Source organism: Zalophus californianus, chromosome 15, assembly GCF_009762305.2.
Source record: "Zalophus californianus isolate mZalCal1 chromosome 15, mZalCal1.pri.v2, whole genome shotgun sequence".
NCBI lineage: Eukaryota > Metazoa > Chordata > Mammalia > Carnivora > Otariidae > Zalophus > Zalophus californianus.
Genome location: NC_045609.1, coordinates 22403085 through 22423492, shown reverse-complemented (window position 1 = coordinate 22423492; position 20408 = coordinate 22403085). Strand labels below are relative to the sequence as shown.

The 20408-nt window shown below is 44.9% G+C and overlaps 1 protein-coding gene across 7 annotated transcripts in view; it reads left to right on the top strand.

Annotated features, from left to right (window-relative positions):
* Positions 1-19623, top strand: part of RHOBTB1 (Rho related BTB domain containing 1) — a 120431-nt gene extending 100808 nt beyond the window's left edge. For 6 of the 7 annotated variants that reach the window (XM_027596401.2, XM_027596400.2, XM_035724281.1 and 3 more), the window contains 6 exons: positions 2610-3589; positions 5160-5278; positions 10907-11057; positions 14105-14193; positions 16777-16882; positions 17421-17590. In XM_027596401.2, the coding sequence (XP_027452202.2) occupies positions 2610-3589; positions 5160-5278; positions 10907-11057; positions 14105-14193; positions 16777-16882; positions 17421-17590 (1615 nt within the window). Of the gene's footprint in view, positions 1-2609; positions 3590-5159; positions 5279-10906; positions 11058-14104; positions 14194-16776; positions 16883-17420 lie in introns of all 7 variants that reach the window. The other variant, XM_027596402.2, reaches the window with a different exon arrangement.
* The last annotated feature ends 785 nt before the right edge of the window (positions 19624-20408 follow it).

Sequence of the window (20408 nt, the reverse complement as noted above, 5' to 3'; positions counted from 1 at the left end):
TGGTCCTGGGGCCCCATCAGTCAGCCATGTGCTTTAAGTTAGCTTGTTAATCCTGACCCTTCTCAGGCTCACCATCCCCTCGTAGGTAAGGAACCCATTTTTGTAAAACAGTTGGCCATTGCTGGAAGTGACTTCTTCAACTGTGACATGGTGTGAATAAAAGTGCCTTGAAATTTGTAAAAAATTAAACAAAACATTGGCTACTCATAATAATGTCATTCTTGAAAGTATGATTATTATAGTAAAGTTCATGAACGTGCAGAGGGATTAGCCACAGTTCCTGGCCCCGGGAATATCAGGTTCATACAGATACACACATCTGAGTGTTTTTAGTCTTCTCATTTTCCTCAATCCAACCTCTGAGAATATTTCATTCCCAAAAAGGCAGTGTCTAGTTTTTAAAAATCATATGGACCTATAGTTGCAAATATTTTTAAAGTGTCACAAGTTTAAAAATCAACCTGAAAGAGGATTTGTTTGACTCTGTATAAAATGTGGAATGCCAGTTTTAGGGGGAAATAAGAGTTTTTAAAAACCTGTGCACCCTCCATATTCCCTTCATAAAAAATAATTATATATATATTTTATGTCTAAGAGCATAGTTTTCCCAAAAATGTTGATATTAATACCTTCCTTTGATGTTTGTCTAATAGGCTTATTACAAAAATTTTGTATAGGCAGCTTTTTATACTCTCACAGCAAAAGCAAATGGTGCTTTCTTTAGACAATTTCTGATGTTCTTGGTGCATTTCAGATAAATTTTCTGAAAACGGTTCATGTTAGGTTTTCACAGTCCTTCTGTTAAATGCGTGAACTAGGCATTGCATATTAGAAGCCACATGGGGGGAAGGGGACTCACGGTGAAAGAGACTGCCCCTGGCATCCAGAACTTTCTGTGGGAAAGAATCGGCTGAGATAATCAGGCCTCACAACCACGGACGTGGAGGACTAGAGGAGATTTACGGGTGCTAGAGGATGCAGAGGGGACAGTCCCTTCTGTAGAGCAGCTCTGAGATTTCATGAAGGAGGCAGTATTTGAACTAAGCCTTGAGGAGTGTCACCAGCTAGTGATTTTCAAGGCAGTCCCAGGGAACCAGGAGCACAAAATGCCCAGAGGAGCCAACCTTGAAGTTAAGCCTTCTTCCCTGCACCCCCTTCCGCTTTCGCAACACCCTACCATTTTTCCTTGCCTTCTATCCAGGTCTTCAAATCCAATTTCTAGCCAGTCTTGTATTTCTCCTAAGACCAGCACCTGTCAAGCACATTACCTTTGATTCTGAAAGCCAAATATTTATTGAGGAAGATCCATTCCTAACATTATGTCTCAGAATCAAGAGTGTGTTTGTGAGGAGTAGAACAACAAATCACATATTGCCCGTTTACCGTGTTATGCCATGGTCGTGGCACTATTCTGCTTACACTGCTTCCAAAGGTTTGGCCTCCCTGGGTTTGATTAGATTGTAATGGGCCTTGTGTGCCGGCTTAAAGGGCATAGCCTTTGTTCCATGGGCTTTGTGGAACCAGAGGAAATATTGAAAAAGAATTACAGCTGCAAGTCATACTTCCGTTATGTAAGGATTTTTCCTGCAGCAGTGAGCACTGTGCGGTAAAATGTGGAGAGTCTGAAGACAGACAGGCAAGAGGCTAATGCACTAGTCCAAGCAAAAGAGGATCACAGAGTCACTGCAGACGTGGAAGAGAAGAGAAGCAGTTAGACATGAGAGAAGGCTCACAGACGTGATGGAAGGGACCTAATGGGCCGTTGGATGTGAACCAGTTAACCAGTCTAGAACTACGGGGTTCTAATTGCTTGGCAGAGGTCTCTTGGCAACTTGCAAACGTGACCTGAGGCAAACCCTTTAAGCTCGCTGCCTCCGTTTCTTCAGAAGGTGGATGAAAATCACACCCGCAGGGTTATTGTGAGGCTCAAATGAGAAAAAGCATATGGATTTGTTGTAAGGTTGTAAAGCAAAATGTAAGCATAAGGTGCCGGTGACAAAGATGAAGGTGACAGTGGGACGATGGCTGCTATTTGTCAGGCGCTTACTGTGGGCTAGCATAGTATCTCATTTCAACTTCTCAGGAGTCCTTTAAAATGTAGGGTTTTACTATTATTATTCCTATTTTACCGATGGGAAAACCAAGGCTTAAAGAGTTTAAGTAACTTGCCCAGGATCATATAACTAGTAAATACGGCTGATACTTCAGTTACTGTAGTTACTACTGAAAGCATTTTTTTTCTGCAGGCTTAAGGTTGGAAGACTTGAGGTTGATAGATTTTTCAAGAGTTTTATTAAAAGCCTTCATGGGGGGGCGCCTGGGTGGTTCAGTTGGTTAAGCATCTGCCTTCGGCTCAGGTCCTGGGATCGAGCCCCACATTGGGCTCCCTGCTCAGCGGGGAGTCTGCTTCTCCCTCTGCCTCTGCTCTTCCCCACCCCGCTCATACTCTCTCTCTCTCTCAAATAAATAAATAAAAATCTCTAAAAAAAAAAAAAAAAAGCCTGCATAGGACTTTAAAGATACAGTTCTATTAGGTGCTTTGATAGGCCCTCATTACCATTTTTTTCCTAAAATGAGGCCGATTATAACTTTTAAATCCTCTATTCTAGGCCCATAAAGAGAGGGGATATTCTGCCCCCCGAAAAAGGCCGAGAGGTTGCGAAGGAACTCGGCATACCGTACTATGAGACAAGCGTCTTTGACCAGTTCGGCATCAAGGACGTGTTTGACAATGCAATCCGAGCAGCGCTGATTTCTCGTAGACACCTGCAGTTCTGGAAATCCCACCTAAAGAAAGTTCAGAAACCTTTACTTCAGGCACCATTCCTACCTCCAAAAGCCCCTCCACCAGTCATCAAAGTTCCAGAATGTCCCTCCATGGGGACGAGCGAAGCTGCCTGTTTACTGGACAATCCCCTGTGTGCCGACGTCCTGTTTGTCCTTCAGGACCAGGAGCACATCTTTGCACATCGAATTTACCTCGCTACCTCCTCTTCCAAATTTTATGATCTTTTTTTAATGGAATGTGAAGAAACCCCAAATGGGAGTGAAGGAGCTGGTGAGAAAGAGAAGCAGAACAGGGATTTCCAGGGGCAGGCATGGAGCCTTGACCCAGATGAGGAGAGGGGGGAAGGCCCCCCAAGGACCCCTCAGACCAATCAGTGGAAGTCCTCGAGCCAAAACCTGTCCCAGCAGGAGGGTCCGGGGCTGGAAGCCGAGAGCTCGATTCCAGAGATGCAGACTTTGTCAGGCTGGAGCAAGGGGTTCGTGGGCATGCACAAGGAGATGCAAGTCAATCCCGTTTCAAAGCGGGTGGGCCCCGTCACCGTGGTCAGGATGGACTCCTCCGTCCAGCCAGGCCCTTTCCGGACCCTGCTCCAGTTCCTGTACACAGGACAACTGAATGAAAAGGAGAAGGACTTGGTGGGCCTGGCCCAGATTGCAGAGGTTCTGGAGATGTTTGACTTGAGGATGATGGTGGAAAACATCATGAACAAGGAAGCCTTCATGAACCAGGAGATTACAAAAGCTTTTCATGTCAGGAAGGCCAATCGGATAAAAGAGTGTCTCAGCAAAGGGACATTCTCAGGTGAGTAGGTCCAACGATAAAGCCATCGGTCCCTTTGGTTGTGTTTTATTAAACATTAGCTATACGCGAGCAAGGGAGAGACTAACCATCACTAACGGGTATAAATGCTTATTTTTTTCATCTACCCTTCTAGCTTGCATGTATCCATCTATTTCGTTCTTATCAGACTTAGCGGACTTAGGGGCTAAAGATTATTCCATTTTGCAGACTGGGAAACTGAGGGACAAAAAGGTTAGGTAACTTGCCCCAGGAAATACAGGCAGGATTTGTACGCGAGCTCCCCTCTAAAGCAGCGCGGTATCACAGTGCTCCTCGAAGGTAAGTCACATTACCCCTGAGCCTGAGCCTGCGCCAGAGCCAGTCAGCTTGATGCTCATGATTCCCCTCCAGGGCCCTTTCCCTGACCAAGTCTACTCTCCACTGACCCTTTGGCCCTGAAATCCTTGAGGTGACGTTGGCAGCCACCTGCGTGCCCATCAGGAGTGCCTCATCTGCCCACCTCCGCTCCTTTTCTTTCTCACACCCCTTTACCCTGCCCTTCTATATTTTCCTCACCTCTTCTTTGTCCTTGATGACCATGCCGTCTGCTGCCACAGCGCCCTCACATATTTGCTTGCACAGACTGCTACTAAATTCTGAAATTGCCCTCTGTGTGTGTGTATTTTCATTGTAAAAATGTGACTTTCTGACTTTTATTTATGTGGACGCTTCTGTTTTGTCTTTGTCTTTCATAATGCCTGTCACGATGATACACACGTAGTACTATACATTTAGTCATTGATTACTGAGTCTGTTCATTAATTTTAAAGCTTATAAATAATATTTACGACCATCATGAAATAGAAGCCATCTTGAAAGTTAATGAAAAGCAATGTTACAAAGCTGCAGTAAATTAAACAATGGACCTTAAGTGAAATGAATTGAATCGCCCACCCCTTAATGCAAAGGCATAGTGACCAAATACAATGTGGAGCTTCAAGTGGACTGTCTTTAAAAAAAAAAATAAACAAACTATAAATACAATTTAGAGATAATTGGAAAATTTTGAATATGAACTAGAAAATGGATGAAACTGGGAATCATTGCTGATTTTCTTAGGCGTGATAATGATATGATTATCTAGAATGTTCTTATTTTTAGAAAACTCTTGACAAAGTAGTTCGAAGTGTCATGCTATCTGTTAAAACAGTGTATACATATACACACACATTCACCATCTATGCACACACACACATATATAGTTAAAACAAACGTGGCAGAATGTTAACAATGTACTGTTTCTTCCACTGTTCTATTATTTTGAAATTTTTCATAGTAAGGAGGAAAAAATATTCCTCTCCTTTATGGTACTGTATGGTTCAGAGAATTTGTGTTGTGAGCTTATGTGCAGTTTTAAATGTTTACCCCCAATCCTCAAATGACATAGAAAGAATTGGATGTTCCAAAGGTGGAGGTTGATACAAAATCACCAAGTTAAGCTATGGAAGAGAGTAAGGAGATGTAGGTTGACGAATATGGGCAGAACTCAGCAAAGCTGGCTCACGGTTATGTTTCCTCAATCCCTGGGCAGATGTGATGTTTAGGTTGGATGATGGAGCCATCAGCGCCCACAAACCGTTGCTGATCTGTAGCTGCAGGTGGATGGCCGCCATGTTTGGGGGCTCGTTTGTGGAAAGCGCCAACAGTGAGGTATGTGCCTTCCGAAAAGCCCAAGGGGTATCTCTGTGAGTGGGCATGTGTTTAACCAGACGACTTCAATTACTTAATTGCTCCCCTGAACCAGTTCCTTAGGCAGTGTTTGAGTGTCAGGTCACCCTCTTCTTAATTTTGCAGTTAGGAGGAGCTGGTGTCTGTTGCTCACTGCTTTCATTTGTAAAACATGATCGGCTCTACTTTTTAACAAATGTCCCCAAGCAAGACACTGGCAAAATCCCATCCAATAGGGGCAGAGTCTGTCTTCCAGAAGTTTAAGGCAGTGAAAAGCTTCCTCAGTCACCCCTGTCCTGGGCTCACCTGAGCCCCTGACCAGACGATGGGCCTTAAGAAGCCACCCCCTTGGGCCTCAGTCTTCTCATCTGCCCCGTGAGGGACGCCCCAGGGCATGGGGGACGCCCTGGATGGTCTCCTGGAGCTGCGGCACTCCCCGAGGCTCGGCCGGACTTGCCTTCTCCAAGGGTTTGTTCACTGGGCGGAAATGGCAACAGAGCAAATGGTCCCTTCTCTGAACACACCTCCCTTCAGTCTCACGGAGGCCACTGAGTCACTTCTCGGGCACCGACCCTATCTCCAGAAGAAGGATAGTCTTAGAGCAGAGCAAGCGGTATCTTGAAGACCCTACCCGTTCATCCTTTTACAAACTCGATTGGAAAAGAAAGAAAAATTCCACTCAAGCACTTCTAACTTTAGAAGAGCAAGCATTTTTGTTGAGTTTTGAAAGTATTTTTTAACCATCTTTTTTTTAAAAAACACGGGGACACCCCATCAAGTTTATTGTCCCAAGAGGCTTGTTTTGCATATCTCAGCATCTCTCTCCACACTTTTAAAAGAAATGAAGAAAACAATAGCTGACTTTCCAAAAGGGGCCCTCACCGCAGAAATCTGAGCACTCCCATTGTGACCCAGGAGCCTGCGTTTGCATCCCCAAGTAAGGCTGCAGAATCACAAGCTGGGAGGGGTGGGGCAGAGGAGGTCCCTGGGCCACCTCCTGCTTCCAGAACAAACTGCCACTGCTCCTAAACCAACCCCCAGCAAAAGGCTGTCTGCTGTGTGGGCAAAAAGTGTTAAGAATTATTCTGATGACCTCTTTTGGTGTCTGGCAGCCTTTCTGAATCAGGAGGTCCTCAGCTGTAACTAACCAAGTCTTTCCCATGCCACCAAAGGGGTTTCAGAGCCGCGTCCCTGAGACGGCAGCAGCGTCGTGGAGGCCGCCCAGTGAAGGACGTGGGGCTTGAATCCCAACTCTTCCACTTACAAGCTGCGTGGCCTTGGGCAAGTGACCCCCTTTCTGAGCTCCGGTCTCCCTGTCTGGAAAGCATGATGATAACCCACAACGTGGTAGTGGGGTGTAAAAGTCAGACCTTGCAAATCACCCCGGGAGCATTAAGTAAACGTAGCTGCCGTCAGTCTTATTGTGATGTTGGTAGGGTTAAATACTCTTTCACTCTTACTTCCAAGAAAATCTGGGGAAGCCACCGACTAACAAAACTTCATCCAAATGGCCTTTCACCCACTTCAGCCATCTCCAGAGATAAAGGACCTGGAGGCTGGCTTCCCTTGTTTTTCCAGCTCACTGAAATGTGTGCTGATTGTGCGGCCGAGCACCTGCTGTTAGCAGCGCAGAGACGCTGATCAAGGTCAGGAACCCAGGCACAAAGGGACACTGTCAGAGCTGACCTCACAGATGCTAATCCCCTTCACCGCTTCCCAGAACGGACCGTAATCAGCTCCAGATTAAAATGTACAGGAGAGGTGACCAAAACAAAAACTTGGCAGAGAATGTGAATGCACACATACGTGGTGAACAGCCTCTCCTGGAGGGGCCCCCTGTGTGGCACGACCTCCTGGAAAGACTAGGCCATTAACACTGCAGCTGAGGCTAATAGGTATGGATATATTCTGCCCAACTTAGAAGACAGAGACCGTGGACCCAAGCAACCGAAGGCCCCTGCCAGATCCCTTTATTTAGTCAGTGTGTTGAGAATGCCATGAGCTGTTGACACGTGTGCCCCTGCCTGCCCCTCCCCTTGATTGCCCCTGTAGACTGTAATGGTTATGTCGTGATGAACTCTAGTCTCAGCTTGACCTTGAGCAAGCGAGCGACCATCTCCTAACCTGTGTCCTCATCTGTAAAATGGGGGATAACAAGAGAACCGTCTTCAAAGGGCAGATAAGTCAGGAGAAAACATGTATAAACATAGAATTCGGTGCTTGGAACATACGGAAGCTCAAGAAATATCGGTGACTATTGTCCTGGAGGAGTCTTGTTTTAATTCTTTCCATGAGGGATTAAAAATCTTTGTCCCCTGAAAGCCCTAAGTTAAAAAGCCCCCCAGATCCCTTCCTAAACTAGCAAAGTGTGGTTAGAGGGATCATGGGGAGGGAGGAACATCAGTTAAACGCTCAGTAAATATTCCATGACTGATGTAGGCTTGTATTGGCACTTGGGATCTGCCCTTTTCTAGGGCACCCATTAACTCTGTTGTCCTATGAAAATCTGACTTCCCCCCTCAAAATTCAGTCTTTTTATTTTTTTGCATTAATAGAATTCTCATGCATATCCAGAAAGGAAGAAAATATACACTGATGTTACTTTAACATTTTTTGTCACTTAATATTTAAGAAGACATTGTATTTGACGTCTATTTTTCTCATTACTTTTAATGTAGCAGTAAGCATAATTCTCTCCCCAGAGGTACTCAGCAAGTGGTTCATTAAAAATGCATGCCTGGCTTGTAGTAAGCAATGCTCTGGATCTGGAATACTTTCTCATTCTCTATGAGACCGTCTCTAATTATAAGCCTAATAGTCTGAGCTGATTTTCACAATTAAAATTTTAAACCAACGACACTGGACTATGGGATGTTTTTTAGGATAGCATTATATTCTCTTTGCTGACTTTTTTTTTTAACGTACATCCAGCAGGTAGGATGCAAAATTCTTAATTCCATCTCTTATTTAGCTTTATATTATTTTTAAAAGTTCTATGAAATGATCTCTCCATTGTTATACATAAACATTAAAATCACAGAAATGGTCTTTTAAAAAAAAAAAAAAAAGGAAAAAAAAAAGGTGCAGGTTCCGAACGTGCTTTTAGTTTATTCTCATTCGCTCTAAGGGTCCCGAGCATTCTTTGCCCAACAAAGCCATCGCTTCAGAAAACTGTTAGCATCGTGTTATGCAAGAAGGAGAAAGCAGGTCATGGATGATTACAAATGTCAGAACATGCCGAAGACATTGGAAGTATTGGGGTAGGGCTGCTTACAGGAATCTGTCATCTCCTGCTGCCAGAAATAATTTCTTTTCACTTAGGAAGTTCATTTTATCGTGACTTAGAACACACTCTTACCAAAAAATGCTAAGGTAATCCAAATATCTTCAAAAACCAGAGTCTCAGTGAAGAAGAAAAAGCTGTAGGTATCACCTCTTCCAAATAACGCCCAGATAATGCATGAGGACACCGAGGATCAGAGAGGGTGAACGATTTGCCAGAGGTCACACTCATTTTAGTGACAAACCCCTGGGCCTGCACCAGCCTCTTGCCTTGTCCTCCAAGCCACTATTTTCCAAAACATCAGGTATCCCCGTAGCTGAGAGCAGGGCTTCGTAGAAAGCTCTGGCACTGTTTACATTTATGATCCCTAATTCTTTATAGCACTTAGGACTTTGTAAAATGTATATGCTTTCACTATCAAAATGGTCCAAATTTTCAAGTTTCACAACTTCAATTATCTAGAAAACTGTGCGAATCCAGACCCGATCTGTATAAGATAAATGCACGTATGTGTCAACATGTATGTACGTAAGCATATACGCAAGTATAACTGATGTTAGATTCACTGGAACAGCAATTAATTACAATACAATGGCTTATTTTCAAATAACATCAGTAACAGTTTCTACTTGCCAAGTTGTATCTGTTGCTGTGCTAGAAACTCGAAAGATGACACTTGTCAAATCCTTGATGGTAATGACCCATGCAGCTTATTTACCAGATCATAATTGTTATCATCGACTATGTCCGAAAGGGGGGTGGGTGTATAATTTTCTTAACTATTTCTGGGAAGGTCTGGGGGGGGGCCTTCCCTTTGATACAGTAGGAGAAAGTTCTGTCTGCCAGGATATTCTGTCTGAGGTGGCTGGTGGCTGTGCAGGAGGATGGTACAAGTTGCTATCGCTTAAATGAATCTGGAACCACGACACCAGAACGCATTGGCCATGAGCCCCATGTCGATTGTGGCGGTAATATATACATAAAGGGAAAGATGAGATATATAATGCAGATGTAATCGTGTAATAGAGGTATAATCACATATTGTATCTTTATGTGGTGTACAGAGGTCTATTAAGTACCAGAAATAGGCAGTTAATAACTGTTCATCCTTTTGAACTTAGAAATCTAATGCTTAAGAACTGTTAGTGAAATATGGTACTTAATTGTACTGTGACCCAAACCTTAGCTTCCTTGCCATGAAGGGTTTCTTGTACTGCACAGCGGTTCTGAGCATAGAATTATACTCCCTAGGTTCAAAGCCCAGTCACTTACTAGCTCCGTGACCTTGGATAGGGGCCTTACTATACTCCATGAACCTCAATTTCCTTACCTGTAAAATGGCAAAAATAATAGTTTTTTCCTCCTAGGGAGAATATAAGGATCAGATTAGATACTGCGTGTGGGAAGCTTAGCACATGACCGCGTGTGAAGGAGGCCTTCCATTAAGGTTAATTTTTATCACCATCATCATGCCTGGAGTCAAAGGCAATGGTGCTGTTCTGTCCTATACCAGGGCCCAACCTGTGGGGTTAGTTTGAGTGTGTGCTGCTGTGTCGTGTACATCCTCACTGGTCCCTGCCCTGGCTCTCTAGCAAACCCTAGCAGGTATCAATATTGGCAAGAACTACAGGTGCTCAGGAGGTCTCAAGATTAGGTGACTCCTACAAAGGAGAGTTTACCAGACCCAACCAACTGTTCCCCACATGTCCCAGGTAAGGACTTCTCTGGATTCTCTGAATCTACTGATAACCTGATAATGTTCCAATAATTTTGAATCTGTGTGGTTGTGCCATAGGAAAAATAATGAAGTGTGTATATTGTGTTTGCATATATTGATAGAATGTTGGAATCATGGACCAGTCACTGTGGCAACGAGGGTGGTTGCTCATCCTCTGTTTTGACATCTTAGAGAGCGGGGCTCTATCGTGTGTCAGCAACAGTGTGGTTTGCAGCTACCCCCCACACCTGTCATGTTGCTGGGAGATTTCTTTCCCCACAATAGAGTATTAGAAAGTACTTGGTGAGGAGAGCCCATAATGTCATCATACATTTACAGACCATTTGTCTGATTTATAAGTCCAAATAGCCATTTAAAAATTCCAAATCAGGCTTTGTCAGGCAGCGTGGCCCACTCCTTTGTCATCTACAAATCAAACTGTTAGGTTTGAAGCAATAAATAGCGAATGACTTCTACGCTCGGCCTTAAAGCAGGTATCCCAGACTTGCCAATATCAAATTGTATGGTTGGGTTATTTATAAGCAGTATAGCCTGGAAATGCACCCACTGCTTTCTTCAGCAGAACTTAGCTTTTCAAATAACATTTCAGGTATATCTCCCGAACATAAACAAGATGTCAATGCAAGCGGTATTGGATTATCTTTATACCAAGCAGTTGTCACCTAACTTGGACCTGGACCCACTGGAATTAATTGCCTTGGCAAACAGATTTTGCCTGCCACACTTGGTTGCACTTGCAGGTAAGTCTGATGACTCAGGGTCATGCAGGGTCTGACTGTCAAATTTATCAAAATCACATTTAAGCAAAAATAACATTTCCAGGGAATAAAAATTAAATTTTTATCACCCAGTATAGGACTGTCTTGTGCAGGGTGATAATAAGTAGATCAAATGGGGGCGCCTGGGTGGCTCAGTTGGTTAAGCCACTGCCTTCATCAGGTCATGATCCTGGAGTCCCGGGATCAAGTCCCACATCGGGCTCCCTGCTCAGCGGGGAGCCTACTTCACCCTCTGACGCTCCCCTTTCTCATGCTCTCTCTCTCTATCTCATTCTCTCTTTCAAATGAATAAATAAAAATCTTTAAAAAAAAATAAGTAGATCAAATATATCAGATAGCCCAGTTCAATTCCACAAATATTTCTTAAGCACCTACTTTGTGGTAGACCGTGTAGGGGGACACAATTATCAAGATGAGTGATGCGTGATCCCAGCCCTTGAGACCCAAGCTCTATGCACTCTGCCTCATTTGTGGACCGTGGGATTGGAAATAAAACTGTTGTGTCCACATTATTCCCCTGATGTGTGCTCAGACACAGTCTTTAAGAAAGAGCAGTAGGAGGCCATGGTGAAGAACATAGGCTGCAGAGCCAGACTGCTCGGGTTCAGATCCTGACTCCACCATTTACTGGCTAGATGACTTCACACTTCACCACTCTGTGTCTGCTCTCTCTCTTTAGCATGGGGATCATGTTATTCTCCCGTAGAGTTATTACAAAGATTAAGGAGTTAAGATATATATAAAGTTCTCAGAACAGTGTCTGGCACCTAGTAAGCATTATGTAAGTGGTTTTTTTAAAGCTATTTTAGAAAATGTTCTGACATTGTCAAGAGCATTTTGGGAGAAAGAAGAAAGGGGGACTTGGCTTCACTTCCCAAAATCATTTCTGGATTTGTTCAGTTGTTAGGCTGAAGCAGGTCTAAATAGGATACATGTATTATTCACATACCTGTTTCCTAAATGTAAACCTTCAGCTTCATTCACAAGAGGGGTCAGTTAGCAATCTGGGTGTTTGTCACTGCATTAGCTGACTCCTGTGAGCCGTGAGAGCAGAAATAGTGACAGCTTTGTACACTGGCTTACTGTCCCCAGCACAGGGCAAAGTGCCTGAGCATATTAGCCTCCCAATAAATACCTGTTGAATCAGGAAGTGAATGAAAATGAATGTTTGAACAGACCAACAGGTCATATCTGCACTTCACTTTCTGGCAGGTGTCTTTGGAATAAAATGTGTTTCTCTGGACCCCACGTTTCTGCTATACTCAGCCAGCTGGAAACCCAAGCCCTCTCCTTGCCTTACTTCTTCCCCCCCCGCCGGATAAAAAGAGAGAGATTGTTGAAGCACTGCTATTTTTTTAAAACCCGTTTTTAACCAACAACCCTGGAGCCACAGGTCCACAAGAGTGCCCTGCTTTTTAAATGTTACCTCTAGGAGGCTGCAGTGGGCAGTTCCTTTTTTCAAAGTATAGGTTCTGATCTGTGTGACTATTCAGTGTTTACAAGTAGGTATCCTTTGAGGATGAATTTGATTTTTTTTTTAAGTGGTCAAAAACAATTTGGAACCAAATCTGTTGAACAAGGTTTGTGATTAATCTTAAACTAGTGCCATTTTTGCTTAAATATGAAGTACGGTGACAAAAACTTGGGACTGACCTCTCTGTGAAAGGAACTGAATCAAAGAGAGGTTCTGGTGTGAACTGCAGACTTCTAAGCCTGTTTCCTTTTGTTATTAAATGCTACTATTACTGCTAGGATTAAATATACAGCTGCCTAAGATGATCCCTGTAATCATTTATAATGTTGGGTAAGTATAAGAGTGTTCAGAACATAGTTTTTAAAAATCAGTCTCTGGGGTAAGAATGTGTTGCAAGCCAACGTGTTAAATGAGTATCAAGAAATGTTGCTGTTACCTAAAATCAAAAAGCCTGATGACTTCTTCGGAAAATGTATTTCCAAGTAGTTCTTTGTCCATCCAACTGATGAAAGTTGTGCCAAAGAAACCATTCCCATCTAGATATCGTATTGACCAGATAGAGACATGTTGACTACCAAGTGCGTAGAACAGAAGGTAAGCAGGGTTGGGACAGTTTACTGGATTAGAAGAACAGATGCAATGCTGGAAATGAAAAGAGTACCTCAACCTCAGGGAGCTAGGGGTGTGGGCCCAGATTGTACCCACACGCGTCAGTCCCAAAGGCAGGGGACGGCCCAAGCAGAGGCAGGAGACCACTCCATCTCAGAATCACAATTTAGATCCAACTTAGAAGCCTTGGGCACAGCTCCCAGGCAGAAATGGCTCTCCCAGCTAGATTTTTGTTACTTCCAGTTGAAGGTTCCCCCCCAGTCGTTAGAATCTAACAGGCTGAACAATATGTCACCCATCTGCAGCTGTTGAGAAAGACATCTGCATTCACATTTTTAATTCCCCATATGGATTCATTCCTGTTACTCAGTCCTTCCACTTTCAGAGATTATTGAGAATTGGAGTGATATGAGCGGGGAAACTGTCAAACAGGAAGATACTAGAGAGTCTAGAGGATTCTAGGAAGGCACTGGACAATCCAGAGCAGCACTATCCAATAGAACTGTCTGCAGTGGTGTAAATGTTCTGTGTCTGTGTTGCCCAATACACGTGTAGCTGTTGAGCACTTTGGTGTGACTAGTGTGGCTGAGGGTGTGAATTTTTAATTTTATTTCATTTCAATTTAAGTTTCAGTCGGCTCACCTGGCCAGTAGTCACCATACTGGACACTGAAGGTCTTGAGGACTCTAGCTATTTCAGAAGTGCAAACAAGTGTCCCGGAGTTGTTGGTGCGATGGCCAGAGACCAGAACTCCCCATGCTGAAAGGCCAACCATCACAGTGGGCCCTGAGTTCAGTTCGGATGACTGCCAGAGCTGTGTCCCATATTCCTCTCCTCTTAGGTGGTCCCAGTCCAGACTCTGTAAGTGAGATGTCTGGCTTGCAAGGGTATGGTTCAACTTTCTCCCGTTCTCTCTCTTCCCCAGAGCAGTATGCTGTCCAGGAGCTGACCAAGGCCGCGATGAGTGGCGTGGGCATTGACGGGGAAGTGCTCTCGTATTTGGAATTGGCCCAGGTTTGTAACAATTTGCCTTTCACCTTTTAAGTGTGTTCAACCAGTTCATTTAATGCTGATCAAACATTCCGCTGTTGCATCTGTCTAAATAAAGATGTCACCACTGAGTCACAGAGGGCCCTGTGTACACTGAGAAGATCTGAGAGTTTCACGTTTCATGCACCATTCCCCCTGCTGGGCTTCGTTTGAGAAAACAACACGGACCCTACCCCACGCCAGCCCCATTGTCCCCCGAGGCACCAGCTTCACATGTGGGAGAACAAGTTGGGGCATGATAGGGGAAGGTTCTGTCTCTCCTTGTTTGAATTCTTGGACACATATTGGCCAAGATCAGACGGTTTCTAGAACTCCATGAAGCGCGGTAATGCCCCACATCTCACTGCAGCTTTCCTGGGGTTTTCCAGAATCAGTATTTGTTAATATCAATATTGTGATTCCATAATCCCCGTACACACTTGCAACTCTTCCAGAGAGGCCCCGAGATCCGGCTTCAGCTTTGTCCCGAATGACTTACACAAGGCACAAACCTAAACTCTGCCTCTGTTTCCTTATCTGTAAGGAATGGGGTTGATAATTCACATCCTATCAACCTTACAGATTATTTTGAGAATCAAGTGGGAGAGAATGTTCAAGAACGGGCAGCGAAGAGTAGAACCCTGTGGCATGTGTGGGATGCTTCGTCCCTGGCATAGACTGACTGACCCTGAGTTTACACTCTGAAGGAACGAAGAAGACATTCTTAGGTCCTTTCTTCAGCCAATTGGGTTCAGTTTTCTTTGTTCCCTCTCTGTTAGGGCCGAGGTTTACCAAGCCTTAGGTCAGGTGATTTGAATAGCTCTTTCTCAATCAAGGGGGAGGAGGCGGTTTCAGGGAGAGGAGGGAGGCAAGCAGCAGGTCAAGTTGCACAGGAACGGTTCGCATTCAAAAGGGGAAAAGGCAGAATCAGACTTTACAGCAACCTCCTGGTTTGGACTTATGCAACGAGTGTTTGTGGTTTTCTCCCCACACATCCAGCACCGCCCTAGACAAAAGGACGCGTGGATATAAATGGCAGATTCTCTGCCCTCGGGGCAATCATAGACAGTGAGAGAAATAGACAGAAGCCCACGTTATTAAAATCCAGCGTGAAAAATAGCCTAATAGAGGTTACAGTGAAAACGCAGAACGGTCATCTGTTGCAGTAGGATCAGCAAGGTCCCACCAAAATGGGTTGTCCACACTTGGAGTTTGAGGTCTCTCGAAATAGGTCCAGGGCACAGTTTATGACTTGTGCTCTCTCTAGTAAGTACTCCTCCTGGAGAAAAATGTAACGGCCCAGCACTGCATATAGAGCCAGTCTACTTGAGGTAGTGATTTGCAGTTGTGTCTGTTTGCTCTGGGTCCCTGCCCTGACAAGCCTCGGCAGGAAGAGTTTAGGCTGGAGCCTCCCATACCGTAGCTCACTCATGAGACCCTCGCCTAGTGGCATGCTGGGTTTATTTAACCATCAGTGTGCAGACAGGTGGCACCCGATCTGTTGCATTTTCCAGTGTCCAGGGTATAAACACCCCCACCTGACCAATTTTAACAACGTGAAATTGCTGACCTCGGAGTAGGGAAGAAATGTGCACCGTTGACGCTCTTGGGCAGGTCCAAGCCAACTCCAGGACCCCGGTGCCCGAGTCTTACTTTCAGAAAGAAATCTGATCTCAAGAGAAGTTGGAAGCACCAGCAAAAATGGTCTATAATGTTGGGTTTGCAACTCTCAGAGTTTCTTGAGTTATTTTCTGGGGACGTCGGCTTTTATACGGGCCCTCGTTCATGGCAGAGATGTGGGCCCCCAAGGGAGCACCCTGTAGGGTTTCAGGGTTTCGCCTGATCAAAGACACCTCAAGACCCACAAACTGAATGGATAGCTGAGGACACAGACAAAGTGTGGGGTGGGGGGAGACTTGCCAAACTTGGGTAGGAATGGGGAGGTGACTGTGGCATTTTGAGCACCAAGTCTGTTTTGGTCACAGCTACTTCAGCTGCTCCATCCCCCCGAGCATCTGCTCAGAAAGGAGACGCTGTGGAGTGTCGGGTCCCTGCCACCCTGCCCACACCGCCCGCTCTTCTTATGTAACCAAAGGACAGGTACAGGACAGTCACACATTCCTCAGTCTCCTCTTTCAGATCTTTGGCCCCAGCGAGGCGAGCTCTGACCTGCGACACGGAGTGCTCTGTGGCTGAGGCTTCCTTAACCAGAGTCCATGTCACTGCTCTGCTGCCGGCTGGCACCTTCCAGAGGCCACAGTCATGAGTCACTAGCGGGCCAGTGGCGGGGGAGGCTGGGTGGTGAGGGGTGCTTTCAGTTCCTGATCTGATACCGGTGATTATTTTTGGTGCACCTGTCACAGGGGTAAGGAAGGGGTGTGCCAAGCGCTATATTGGGCTGGCGTCGGCACCGTAGCCAAAGTCAAAACACTGTAGTCAAAACAAGAGGTTTACCGAATCAGTCACGCGGGCCCCTTATCTCTGTCACCCCTAGGGTGGCTGACGATTTCTCTGTGGCCCCACTTTAGAAAGTAGAGTCTGACACCCTTTTTGGTCACTTCCCTGTAGTTCCACAATGCCCACCAGTTGGCCGCCTGGTGTTTGCACCACATCTGCACCAACTACAACAGCGTGTGTTCCAAGTTCCGCAAGGAGATCAAATCGAAATCCACAGGTGAGAACACAGGTTCCCATTGGTCCGGTTCTCATCGCCTCTGACTGCATTGTTGACCCTCTGTGCCCTTGAGCACAGGCCCCAGGCAGCTCCAGGAGAAGTCCTTGTGACTGGCTGGCGGTCACGTGCCGTGACACAACACAAGGAATTGTGGGGCAGGAATCCTCTTTGAAGAACTTCATGCTTGGGAGATTTGCGTGGAGCGGGGTCCGGGGTTCCCTGCCGCAGAGCATGCAAGGGGGGTGGGCTCACCCTTGTCTAGGGAGGCATGCCGAGGAGCAAGCTTCCGCTCGGAAACCAGGTGGTCCTGGGTTCAGGTTCTCCGTGCCCAGCTACTTCAGGCAAGTGATTCTAACTCTCGAAACCTGAGTGTCCCAATCTGCAAATGGTCGTACCGCTGATCCCTAATCCCCACACACCGGGTTGTTGGGAGGATGTAGAAGGGAGCATATACGAGAAGCACGGGGCACAAAACCTAGAATATAGAAGCCCTCGACGGACACAGCGGGTCTCATCATCTGCACCTTTCCTTCACCAGACAACCAGGAATATTTTGAGCGGCACCGCTGGCCCCCCGTGTGGTATCTGAAGGAAGAAGACCACTACCAGCGTGTGAAAAGGGAACGCGAGAAGGAAGATATTGCACTAAATAAACATCACTCAAGACGAAAGTGGTGCTTCTGGAATTCATCTCCAGCAGTTGCCTGAGGGGGAAGAGACAAAAATCAGTCATCTGACACACCACTTTTAAAAGCACTACTGTAAAATTAGTCTTATTATTAGAGATAAGTCGTAGTTCAGGTTTCAGGCACTGATCTTCCTCCACTGTTGTGCATTTATCTTTGTCGGGATCAAAGCACAAGCTCCCCATCCATGAGCCTGGACAAAAAAGGGAAGTCAATGCTCACTGCATTCCTTAAACTTATATGTATATTTTTTGTTAGAAGGCTTAATAAACTTTAGTCCGTTACTTCGTTTCTTTTTATACCAAGGAAAAAAAAATCCAGCTTTCATGTTTCAAAGTCCAAATTGGAAAATATTTTTATATGGTCTCTCTTGTATTTTGTTGAAATGAAAATACTATGTATTACTTTATTTTACAGGCCACAAATTAACCATGAAGTCGCCCTGTGATTCTCTTGGCCCACATGACCACCAGGCATTATTGCATGATTAGAGGGTTATCCTCTGGTTGTGAAGTACAGGGTTGGAATGAAATTCCCCCAAGTGCAAGTTAGAGAGTGTTTAATCTTTGTTCTGCCGAATAACACTGGTATAATTACCAAGTCAACTCCAAGAATGTGTATTTACAATATTTGCTGTGTAAGTGCTAGTAATTATATGGTTATATGGTTATATGTGCCATGTAAAATACAGTGATACCAAGTCTTCTGTTGTTTAAAATGTCCAGATTCAAAAGGATAATCTTTATAATCATTAGAAGGGCTTATTCAGTCCCAGCATTATCCAGGGCAAACCCACCGGTGGACCTGAACACAAAAGATACCGTAGGAGCATTGGTGTTTGGGTGGCTGTGTGAGGGTTTGTGTCTCTCCGTGTTCCTGGATCTTGCCATGCTTCTGCGTGCAGATTCTTCAAAGACTTGAACTGAGATGGGCAAGGGAAGGGATCCCCAGCCTTTGTCTCATCGTCTGCAGGCTCGTCACATCTCACCCACAGAAACAGGCTTCCTCAGGTCTCTCACCTGCAGCCAACTTCACTTTGTAAGACACGCATTTTTAACTCTTCCCAGGGAAAATTCAGGCCGCTGGAGGAGTGGGCTGAGGCAGACCACCCACCCCTGCTGAAGGTCAGCAGGGCCTGTGAAGGCACAAAGCTGGAGGCTGGGTCGTCTGGGGTCCCTGCATTCTCCAACACAGGAATCTTATTCCAAGAGTCTAGGAAATGGTGCTATTGTTGAGTTAGGCCTGACCCTTTGTCATTCTGAGTTTTCAGTGTTAAAATAGAAAGTATTGAGCAGGGGAGCTTTGGAGAGGCAGTCAGTCCTTGCTTCTCTGTACATTAAAATGTTACAGCACTCATACGGAGCATTTTAAGGTCACAGTGCCATACCCGCCGTGGGATGTGGCATGGCGGTGGCGGGGGCTTATTTTGTTGGGAGGTCAACTTACTGATGCTAAAGGCTGTTGATTTTTTTTCCTAGCTTTCAGAAGTTGGAAAAGAGACAGTTGAGTCCAAACCCCAGTGTTGAAAACCATATGCATTTGAAAATCTATCCAGATTACAGATGGACATTTATTCCTGGCTGTGGATACACACCAGATCCAAGAGTTTGGAGAGGCCCAGGAATGCCTCACCCTCTCATGACAAAGGAGAGGGTGATAGAGTAGAAATGGATGGTTGTAAATGCATCTACTTTAAGTTTTGGTCAGTAGGGTTGTAAATCATTAGCAGAAGGAGAAAGGAGACAAAATGAAAGGATAAATGTCAAGACTCAGGAAGAATTGACATATCCCATCATAAAATGGTAGAAGTTGAGTTTTTAGCGAGTGGTCAGAGTCGAATTTATACAACCAAAGTTCCCATGTGATTGTAATCTTGCCAAAACATAATGGACATATAAATGAACCTGGGGTATAAGCAATAATATCCACTAGTGTTTGTTATCAGCTACTGTAACCAAGTGGCTGGTTCATTTGGTTGATGCTGACTATGGCCTTTAACCATGGTGGTTTGTTTCGTGTTTTTTATTTCACAAAAACCCAATAAAATTGTTTAGCTATAAAATGCCTCCTTTTTTTTTTAAGGACTACCAAAATATCGTGTGTGACTTAAATAGCTTTTTCTGAAAACCATCAAAACCGTAAAGGTGCTGGGTCATGGGGGCTGTGTATGCTTCCATAACAAGGCCGCTTCAATGACTTTCATCTCTGTTTTCAGTTCGGCCAGCAGAGTTTCCAGTGCCACCATATACAGGAGGGATCTGGCTTTTTGCTCTTGGAGAATAACAGTTATGTCATTACATATGGTAGAACATTGGAAAAAACAGAAATGGTGTCTGTAGTCTAAGGACTTCTTATAATCTTGGTTTTGGACAGTTCTGCCAGCAATGGAGTGAAAGGTTGCATCGTGGGCTCATGAAGTCAATTTTTTCTTTAGAAGCAGATCTAAGAAGGATTTTGGGGAAATCTGCAACAATTTCTGAACTTCTAGGTAGCATACTCTTTACCCAAACTCAGGGGGAAGAAGGGTCTCCAAGCAGATCTCACCGGAGCACTCCTCTGAGTGGCATATTCCCTATAACTCCATGGAAGGGGGTTGACAACTATACAAAATAACTGCAGAGACAAGACCGTGAGATTTCCAACACCTTCCCACACCTTTCAGAGGTGGGTGGTCCAAATCATGGCACTGCTTACATAATGCATACCTATAGCAAGCACTGGTCTAAATTTCTCCCAAAGCAATGCCTGGCAAATCACCAAAGATTTCAGTAACCCTGCAATGGCATTATAGGAACCATAAATCCTACTGGTTTCAAGGTAACTCAAGTATTTTGCTTATG